An 11,042-nucleotide genomic window follows, 5' to 3' on the forward strand; every position below is an offset into this window, starting at 1 on the left:
AAGTGTCCCACCCTCCGAGAAAATAGCTTAAAACCACAACACGACAAACAGGTATATTAATACCCGAAGAGTAGAATCCGATCGGTTCAGTGGTAACCGGGACGGACGGACGGACAGCACGCGGAGAGACATCAAGCTACTTTGTATTATAGATATGATCAGCAATTAACATCACAAAACCTTAGTTAACAGACATAGGATTACGGAGTTATAGAGTGAATGCACATTCCTAGCCATGGGAATTTAAGTCTTCTATACTTAATAGTAGTCTAGAAAATCACTTTTATCTTTGATTGAAGGAGCTTTCAAACAAACAAGCAATTGAGATTATAAAGTAATTTTGCTCCGTTTTAGGTCTAAAAAAACTTTAATTAAATAAGGGAGGGTTACTCAAATCTCAATCTTTAAGAAAATTGTCTAAATAAATATTGTGCAAACAAAAATCTATTATCTTTTTTAAATGTAATTTATAACCCTATTACGATTAAATAAAACTAAAATAAGAAAATGAAAAAGACTGTATACAATTTACACGAAAGTTTACCTAAGCAAAATCAATACAAAAATAATGGAAATGTAAAAAAAAGTATTCTAAAGTGCATTTAATTTTAGCATATTAATGCTTTTAATTTGGAAACTTATTACTTACCTAAATTAATATTTTTCGTGATTTTACAAATAAAAGTTTTCTTCCTCTATTCAATAAGATTTTAAATATTATACTACAAATTTAATCAATAAGATTGGTTGAAACCTTAGCATTTTTGTAAAAGGTAGCAGAAAAAATAGCATGAAACCATCCCAAGACTTAACTAAAAAAAGCAGTCTAAAAATGCAAATTAAAAATTCTATAGATTAAAATCATTGGTTAAAAAGTATGGAAACTACCAGCTGGAAACCAACCAATCAAAATTCAATTACTCGGTGAAGAAAAAAAATCTACCAAAAAATCACCAGCCTATCAGTTAAAATATCTACCCAAAGTTATTACCTTATCAGTGAAGAATGAACAGTGAAACTGAACAGTATTACCGCTGATGGAGAGCATCTGAATACTGCTGTGACTGTTGATATTAAATATTCGCACCTTGGCCAGTGCAGGCACACCAGCAGGCCTGAAAATAGATGCTTATTACAAGGATGGCGGAATTATCTAAAATGTGTTCGGATTCCGGATAAATCCGCGCTGATAATCTGAATTTTCCACTGATTTGTGATTCGGATTATGACTGTTGTAACAGTTGGTTCAAAACATGGCCTGAAACGGATTCAGATAGCCATTCCTGATAGGTTGATACTCACAAGGGCAATCCTTTCCACAATTAGCACAAAAACATTTGTTTTGGGCAGGTATGCGCAAAAATAAATATGTTGTAGTATTTCTAGGTGTCTTTCGTAGACAGGCAGACATAAAACTAGTTAGAAATAGCTGCACTCTTAAAATAATAAAATGCCCTAATGACTATTAAGTAATCTCCTCCCCCCCCCCATGAAAAAAAATCTTGATCTACAAATTTTTAAACAGAAGTAAAGGGGGAGACTACAAGTTGCATCCCAAAATATTGATGGTATCCCATTTGACAATCCCCTTTTTTAAGACATCAAAACTTGGAAGAAATTTTTTTTTTAAAGTTGTAAAAATAAAATGAGTAAAATGAGGTGGGACAATAAAGGGGTCAGCAAATTCCTCTGTCTAACCCAATTAAATTCACTTTTATCTTAATCACAATATATGTGCAATCATTCTCAATGTATTTAGTTTATATGTCAGATTATTTTTTTTGAAGTATTTAACACTTAACGAATAAAATAAAACGAGTAAATTCTCATATTTGTTATAAACAACTTTGAGGAAGCTTAATATCCATTCTGCGCAGGATTTATGCTATTTATAAAGTGTTTGGTTGACCTATCTGTAACCTATCTCCTGTTACTTCTTATACTTAATATTAAATTGTATAAATCGCAAATTTTTTTAAGTAGACATAGGAGAATTTGACAAATATTAATTAAAATTGAAATATTTTTACTTAAGAAAAAAATTCTTCCATACATTCCCCTTTCCAAATATCAACCCTAACTTTTCCTTTCTTTATTTACAATGTTTCAGACAAAATATATTTTCAACAAGGATGACAACATCTATTTGTGCCGAAGGAAACAAAATAAGTATCATTATAATTATACAAAAATTGGTTTATTAAATAAACCATCAGAAAATTCATATATTAATTTATCATAACAGTTAAAAATCGAGTTTACCATGGAACGTACCCTACAGACAGATAGATATTTGTACTTATAGATAACTGATAAGCTTTGTCACCAGAACTAATTAGCAAAGATGATTTCTTTGCTAGGTATTAATTCAATTTTAAAACTTTATATTACAATTGAGTGTAAATCTATATAATGTACTTCGCCCCTAGCCTCTAGAGGGCAGGGTATGTCTGAAAATGTCCAAAACCCCCCCTAAAATTTTAAGTTTTCTTGAAAAGTACAACCCTTCGGACCAGCAATTTCCGAGATCTTAGGCTTAAGACAAGAAAATCTTACTATTTTAAGTTTATAGGTATTATATAATACAATTTAGTAGTTTGATGCTTGTGTTTATAGTTGATGTAAACTCTATAAATATATTATATGGAATCTATGAAGCGCAGGGCCTAGGCCACAATAAAAAAATAAAAAAAAACTTTAAAAATCTAGGTAGTTATAAAAAGAAATAAGAATAATAATTCCCCCAGCCACTTTACAAAACATGGTAACAAGAATAGCGAGTTCCCAAAGCAATTATATCCTTAAATAACCCAGTTTAACCTAACCTAATCTAAACATTTAAAGCACAATGGCTACTATTCCAGAAAAGAAAAACTTGAACAACATTGCAACTTTTAAACATAGAGAAGGGTTTAAATTCTAGAAATAACAAATTAGATTTGGGGGGAAAACGGGGACATGAGATGTAAAGACATGCATGCTGGATGTGGGGAGGGGGAGTGTGATGAAGAAAGTTTTGATACCTGATATCTTTTATCTCGAGCTTATCCTTTAATTTTAACATTCAGGGCAAAAACTTGCACTTTACAAAATTTTCTCTTGTAATCATGCAGTTAGAAAATGTTATTTATCTAATTTTTTCTATAATTAGGGTCTGGACGTCACTAAATCAAGATTCGGTGACTGGGTATAGCAGATTTTTAAAATCTTAACCTCAAAAAAAGTGTCTCGCACTTTTTCGCATTTACATGTCTAAATTTCATAGTACGTAAAAAAGTCATTTATATATTATTGGTCAAAAATTATGTCGAGTAGCAATTGTACAATTATAATAAAGTATGTAGGTACTTTTTATAACTTTAACTTTTATATTTGTTGGCCCGATGCTGTTTTTTTTTCATGTAGAAAATATACATCCCTTAATATTAAATGAAGAGCAAAAAGTGACATTTACGAATTTTGTGTTGTAATGATGCGTTAACGATGTAAACTAAATTATTAACATAAACAAGAAAAAGCATAACTTTGATTTTAATACAATTTCCGCAGAAACATTGCTTAAAAAAAATTAAAAATAATACCTACTTTTCTTGTTTTTTTTTCTGTTAATTGTGTTTGTAAATGTTATTTTGACAAATAAAACAGTCTAAATATTAAATGCTCTATTCCTTCAATGTAAAAGTAAATCTAAATGTGTAACATCTCAATAACTGCAAGAATGGATTAATTATTACTTGTATCATTACAGGGGCGTCCAAGCTTTTTATTTTGGGGGGGGGTAAAAATTTTTTAGGGGGGTGGTAATTCGTGTTTGGGGGGTAAAATGGCGCGCGAAGCGCGCAAAAATTTTTTTTATTAGAGATTTTTTATTTTGGGGGGGTATTTACCCCCCCCAAAATTGTTTGGGGGGGGTAAATACCCTCTCCTAAATGGTTGGGGGTGCCTACGGCACCCCCAGGGTAAGGGTAAATTTTGAATGGGGGGGGGGGGGGGGGGGGTAATCGCCCCATTACCCCCCCTCTTGGACGCCTATGTATCATTCTCCTGATTATCATGTACTCTAATAGAGTAAACTTTGTAATGGGCTAAAATAATCATCACCCTCTTTCCCACATCCCCTCCTACTGAATAAACGAACTGACAAATAAATGACAGGGGAAATAGCAACTTTAATTGAAGACAATTTTTACCCTGTCATTATATCCACGTATATTCTACATCCATTACTGCTAGACTGATCAACAATTTTCAGAAAGTCCAATACATGTTAGGTTTAAGTCCTTTTGGTGGCTAAGTCTGTAGTTTATAATAGTGATTTCTCGCATCGTATTATAAACAGCTTTCCACGGATATAGAATGTACAATTATAAGATTAAAAACTGTTTTTTTGGCCCCGGGTCACGGGCTAAAAAAATAGTTTAAATCTTATGTTGTACATTTTTACATTCCCAGAAAACTGGATATAATACGATGGTAGAAATAATTTTTTTTGTATGGATGAGAGCCGGTTCTAATCGACGGGATATTAATCGGTTTCCAATGATACAAGAAAGATACTTACTGATTTTTAAAAGTTAAATTGGGTGGATCAAATTTAATAGGACTCCCCAGCACGGTGATTGTCTCCTCCTCATGCTAGACAACAAAACATTCAACATTCACAAAGTTTTAGAGTTTCGAAAAATAGGAATTTTCTTTGAATTTATAAATTTAGTACCCCTAAATAGTATTAATGCCTTTGGCAAACTTTCGCACAGGGTGTCGGAGCCGTATAATTTTGATGCGGCTCCGGCTCTACCAAAAACGTTGCTGCTCCCGGCTCCGAAACACTGCTTTCGCACATATGAATAGGAAAAAACGTTAGGGACCTACGAATATTATTTTCCCAATTGTCATATCCTTGTATGTATACCTATAGATTGTTTAAAGCATGTACAATCATTTCACATGGCACATTTTTTTCATAGGAATAAGCATAGCAATGACCAATTATACATTAATTCTACCCCCCTCCCCGGCCCCCAATATTCTTTGGGACAAACTTCCTTAGGTAACTATGGGAGTGAAAGTGATGGAACATTAATTATACTGCCATTGCCCAATCCCTTGACTACCATTATTGAAAAATGTTTGAAATTAAGTTGAATAATATAAAAATTGTTCTCAATATTGAAAGTTTCCTGGAAGCTAAAAGTTTGATCTTTAGAAAAGCTCTGAGATAATGTAATACTTGGCTCTTCGTCCAGATAATTGATGTCCCCGGGACCAACAAATTCTGAAATAATAAGATAATTATTACATACCTAGATATAAGAAAAGATTACTGTAACTAATTCTATTTAAAAATCTGAGTAATGAATGAATGTTAGTTACAATAGTGTTCTCATGTCACGAAAAAAAAGGAATAAAGGGGGAGGTCATTTTCTAGTAAATTCCGTAAAGGTGTGTGTGTTATAAGGCCTAAAAATAGTAGTAGAACGATAAGGTGCTCTATATATTTGTATTCCCTATTGAATAGAACAATAGGGAGCACCTTATCGTTCTACTACTATTTTTAGGCCTTATAACACACACACCTTTACACACTTTTACGGAATTTACTAGAAAATGACCTCCCCCTTTTAACTAATTGAATCGATCATTAATTGGTTTATTTAATAAACAATGTATAAGAGCACAAAAAGCATGTTTATCAATTCTAAACAATATATGAAAAAGTACCATTTCATAAATTAGGAGAATAAACTTAGATCACTAACTTCAAATACATATATATATTTAAAAAAACTTGAGGGACATAATAAAACTAATACCTACAATGCTTTATAGACAATAAATGTATTTTTTTGAGATAATTAATTTTCATAAGCTAAAGCTATATCTACTTTTAGCACAGATTAGAAAATATCAACAAATTAATTTCGAAGAAAATTTTAATAACACTAAGTACCTATACTCAATAGAAAAAAAATTAAATTTGTTTAAAAACAGTAAATAAATGAATACAAAAATGACAATGTTTGGAAACAAATTAGTAAATTTTGACATGTTTTCATAATGTTTTTATTGAACAGAAAAATATGAATTTTAATTACGTACCTTTATTAGATTTTTCCGTGTGTCCCACATGCGTACATAGCGTCTCCAAAAAATATATCAATATAAAAACCTCTTTTATCCAACAATTAACACTTATATGAGACATTTTGTTGTATAGTGTCAACTATATGCCTTGCAGGATAGCAAGGCAAATCACTATATGTCTCACTATCTTGTTATCGTGTGCTATTCCCTTAACTAACTAACTAACCACAGCTGTCGGTGTGTGTGTGAGTGTGTGAGTCTGGTTGACAGCTGTTTACACCAGGTTGCCACAAAATCCTCGAATTTTCCTTTTTTTTTTTATAAATCCTCCAGTTTATTTCTATATAACTTTTTTTCTTACTATTTTATCGAACAAAATCAAGAAATGTTGTTTCAGAAATTCATTTCGCAATTATTATCGTTAATCATACAACGAATAGTAATTTCTTTGAAATTATATAATGTATTGAATAGATCCGATAATTTTAAACAGATTATCATTAATTTTTCTATCCTTGCAATGTCTTAAAACTCAAAAATGAAAAAAATATTTTATAGCTTTTTATGAAAAAAGTGATGGAAAATTTTTAAAAGTTAGTTACTCTGACAAAAAACAGCTGTGATAGATTGGCCTAGCTCAGTGCTGTCACAAAATATCGATTTATGTAGCAGACAAAAACAGCTGATATTAAGCGCAGCTAAACAATAACATCAAATAACTTTTATTTTAATTTTTACTTTAAAAAGCCTTCATTTCGACAATTTAAAGATAACATCTCTAGTAAGTTACAGATAATACCATGTATAGATGTCGAGTATACCATAAGCATTTCATTAAATTTCAAAATTTGACAAAAGTAGGTGAAATCTCTAATTGCTTTGGAGGCAATTGTAAGTTGTAAATACTAGGAAGCCGACATTTTACATAGAAGGGAATGTTGTTTTTATAAATAGAAATTGGTATTTAAGCTGTAAGAATCTGATTGGTCCAAAATGTATTGTTTAACTTTCTTGTGTACGAATTTGAAGAGAATTTCATTGGTTAAAGAATGTACTCTTTGATATTATAAGGTCTACTTAAAGTACACAATATAGTTCGCCCCTAACCTTAGCGTTCGGGATGGGAGACCAGTTACGTGCACGCCGTCCATCCTGCACCGTGCATCAATGATCCTAGGAGCTACACCAGAAGAGTCCTAATGTGCTGGAAAGGTCCTAGGGTAGATGCCAGACTGAATTCTGGTCACTTCCCCCAGTTCAGGGGGTTTGGATGGGGCTAACAATCCTTCCCTAGAAAAAACCTGCTCACGTTCAATCTGCACAAAGTAAAGACCAATTTAACTTTGGGCTCGGGAACGAAGTAGAGGTTGGAAACAACAATATGATGTTTGGCTGGGAAACCGCTAAAGGACCAGTCAGGCGGATGATTCTGAATTCCCGCAGACCAGCAAAAATTTGCACCTGGAATGTTCGGACAATGTTTCAGTCAGGCCAGACAGAAAACATTTGCCGAGAAATGCTTAAAGCCAAGGTTGATATCCTGGCTATCACCGAATCAAGGTGGACAAATAATGGAGAGTTTAAACATCATTCTGGCTTGAAAATACTTTACTCAGGCCATATGAATGAGGATCTAGGACATAACCAAGGGGTGGCTCTTATGCTGACCAAGCAAGCAGAGCAGGCCATGATCAGTTGGCAACCCCATGGTCCAAGAATCATGGAGGCTTACTTCAAATCCTCAGATAAAAACATCAATCTGAGAATAATAGTAGCATATGCTCCTACAGAACAAGCAGATACAGAGGTCAAAAACGAATTTTATGATCAGCTTGACTCTGTATTTAAGAATGGTCATAAAGAAAAGGACCTGACCATGCTCCTAGGAGATTTCAATGCTCAAGTGGGGAGTAATAATGAGAATTTAGAAGAAGTCATGGGCAGATATGGCCTAGGCTTAAGTAATGGCAAGGAAAATGACAATGGTGATAGACTTGTAAGTTTTTGTACTGAAAACAAACTTGTCATTGGTGGAACCATCTTTAAACACAAGAAGATTCATACTGCCACCTGGAGATCACCAGATCAAAGAACCTTTAATCAGATAGATCACATCTGTATATCTAGACGTTTTAAAGGTTCTCTCCTTGATGTCAGGGTTGAAAGAGGACCTGATGTTAATTCAGACCATTATCTTCTATCTTCTAAAGTTCGGCTTAGATTTAAAAAGCAGGACACAAAGCCTAACCCCAGGAAAAAGTATAATTTAACAACCCTTCAAAACTCTGAAAAGCTACAAGAGTTTAAGCTCACTCTAAAGAACAGATTTGAGTTGTTGACTCTTCAAGAGGATGATGGAGTTGAAGATATTTGGCAAGGTATCAAAAAAGTTTATAATGATACTAGCCAAGAAAAATTAGGTTTCAAAAAGGCTAACCAAAAGCCGTGGATCACTCAAAGATCCATTGATCTTATGGATCAAAGAAGAGAGGTAAGACAAAAGACACTCTCCAGAAACTCTCCAGAAGATAAAGACCTGTATAAGATGCTCAACAGGGAAATCCAAAGAAGTGTCAGAATTGACAAAAAAGAACACTTGGAAAACCTTGCTATGCAAGCAGAAAATGCTGTGAATCAAAATAGAATGAAAGATGTCTATGAGATTACTAAGAGCATTGCAGGTAAAGTACACAAATCAGGATCACACATCAGGGACAAGGATGGTTCACTCCTTAAAACTGATGAAGATATTCTAAATAGATGGGCAGAGCACTTCACTGAACTGCTGAATCTTCCAGTTCCAGAGGAAGAAACTGAGATTCCACCCTCAGATGCACTTGACATTGACTGTCGAGGGCCAAATCTATTGGAAATCAAGGAGGCCATTAAAAGTTTGAAAAATAACAAGGCCGCTGGACCTGATAACATCCCAGCTGAGGTCATAAAAGCAGACCTAGATACATCTGCTGAGGCATTCCTACCTCTGATCACAAAGATATGGAATGATGAGTTATGCCCAGAGGACTGGAAGAATGGACATATCTCAATACTAGCCAAAAAAGGAGACTTGACCCAATGTGGAAACTACAGAGGGATAATGCTCCTTTCAGTACCTGGCCGTATCCTTAGTAAGATTCTTCTTAATAGAATAAAGAAGAAGGTTAATGAAAAGCTAAGACCTAATCAGGCTGGATTTAGACCAAACCGTTCCACTATTGATCAGATAACCTCTCTAAGAATCATCATAGAGCAATCCAAGGAATGGAACTCTGAGCTTTTTGTAAACTTCATTGACTACAAAAAAGCATTTGATTCTTTAGACAGGAAATCTCTCTGGAAAATCTGCCGACACTATGGTATTCCAGAAAAGATAATCAATATCATTAAAGCTATCTATCATAAAGGAGGTGGAAATGTAATGTATAAAGGTAAACTATCAACCTTTTTTGAGATAGTAACAGGCGTCAGACAAGGATGCCTTCTTTCACCCTTCCTTTTCCTCCTTGCCATTGACTGGATCATGAAGAACTGTGAAAGTAATGATGGCATTCGCTGGGAGCTATTTGGCAATCCCAAATATTTAGGAGATCTGGACTTTGCTGATGATATCGCTTTGTTAACAAGCAATAGAAGTCAAATGCAAAGAAGGACTAACAGGATAGCTGAAACCTCCAAGAAAATTGGACTAGAAATAAATATTCCTAAAACCAAAATACTCAGATTAAATGCAAATTCCCAAGAACCAATTACTATTGGAGACCAAATTCTTGAGGATGTAGATTGTTTTGAGTATCTTGGAAGTAAAATTGATGAAGGTGGAGGCACTTTAACAGATGTTAAAGCTAGAATTAACAAATCTAGGACAGCCTTTGCCAGCCTGAACAAAATTTGGAATTCCAACAACATCTCCATAAAGACCAAGTTAAGACTGTTCAAGTCAAATGTTCTCTCTGTTTTGCTGTATGGGGCTGAAACTTGGTTCCTAAACACAGCAGTGGTCTCCAAGCTACAGACATATGTCAATAAATGTCTAAGGAGAATCCACAAGATCTTTTGGCCAAATAAGATCACAAATGCTGAGCTTCTAGAGCGCAGTGATATGTCAGACATTAAACTGACAATAAAACAGAGAAAATGGAGATGGCTGGGGCACACTCTAAGGAAAGGGCATGATGATATAACCAATCAAGCCTTGACTTGGAACCCCCACGTAGGAAAGAGGAAACCAGGTAGACCAAAAACAACCTGGAGGAGGGAATTCTTAAGTGAACTGAAAGAAAAGAAAATTCCATCTTTCAGCAATGCCTCAAAACGTGCCCAAAAAAAGGAAGATTGGAGAACCATTGTGCATGGCCTACGTTCTGCCGAGAACTAAAAGGCAATGATGATGAACCTTAGCGTTCTCTTTGAAATTTAAGAAATAGTTAAATCCTGCCCCAAAAAGATATAAATGTTTTCCTGAAAATCGAAAATTGAAACGAAAATTAACATAGAAGGGAATGTTGTTTTTTATAAATAAAAATTGGTATTCAAGCTGTAAGAATCTGATTGGTCCAAAATGTATTGTTTAACTTTCTTGTGTACGAATTTGAAGAGAATTTCATTGGTTAAAGAATGTACTCTTTGATATTAAGGTCTACTTAAAGTACACAATATAGTTCGCCCCTATAACCTTAGCTTTCTCTTTGAAATTTAAGAAATAGTTAAATCCTGCCCCAAAAAGATATAAATGTTTTCCTGAAAATCCAAAATTGAAACGAAAATTAACATAGAAGGGAATGTTGTTTTTTATAAATAGAAATTGGTATTCAAGCTGTAAGAATCTGATTAGTCCAAAATGTATTATTTGACTCTCTTGTGTACGTATTTGAAGGGAACTTTATTGGGTTAAAAATGTACTCTTTGATATCTTAAAGTGTACTTATAAGTACACAATATATATTAGTACTAGGTATAAG

General features: G+C 33.7%; 1 protein-coding gene across 6 annotated transcripts in view; it reads right to left on the reverse strand.

Moving 5' to 3' along the window:
• Positions 1-6,310, reverse strand: part of Tmem131 (Transmembrane protein 131) — a 40,868-nt gene extending 34,558 nt beyond the window's left edge. For all 6 annotated transcript variants that reach the window (XM_080160584.1, XM_080160583.1, XM_080160587.1 and 3 more), the window contains exons 1-4: positions 6,100-6,310; positions 5,181-5,275; positions 4,562-4,635; positions 992-1,115 (exon numbers count right to left, since the gene is read on the reverse strand). In XM_080160584.1, the coding sequence (XP_080016710.1) occupies positions 992-1,115; positions 4,562-4,635; positions 5,181-5,275; positions 6,100-6,205 (399 nt within the window). In that variant the 5' untranslated portion in view covers positions 6,206-6,310. The remainder of the gene's footprint in view (positions 1-991; positions 1,116-4,561; positions 4,636-5,180; positions 5,276-6,099) is intronic.
• Between the last annotated feature and the right edge of the window lie 4,732 nt (positions 6,311-11,042).

This window comes from Acartia tonsa, chromosome 5 (genome assembly GCF_053477335.1).
Source record: "Acartia tonsa isolate MP-2025a chromosome 5, ASM5347733v1, whole genome shotgun sequence".
Classification (NCBI taxonomy): Eukaryota; Metazoa; Arthropoda; class Copepoda; order Calanoida; family Acartiidae; genus Acartia; species Acartia tonsa.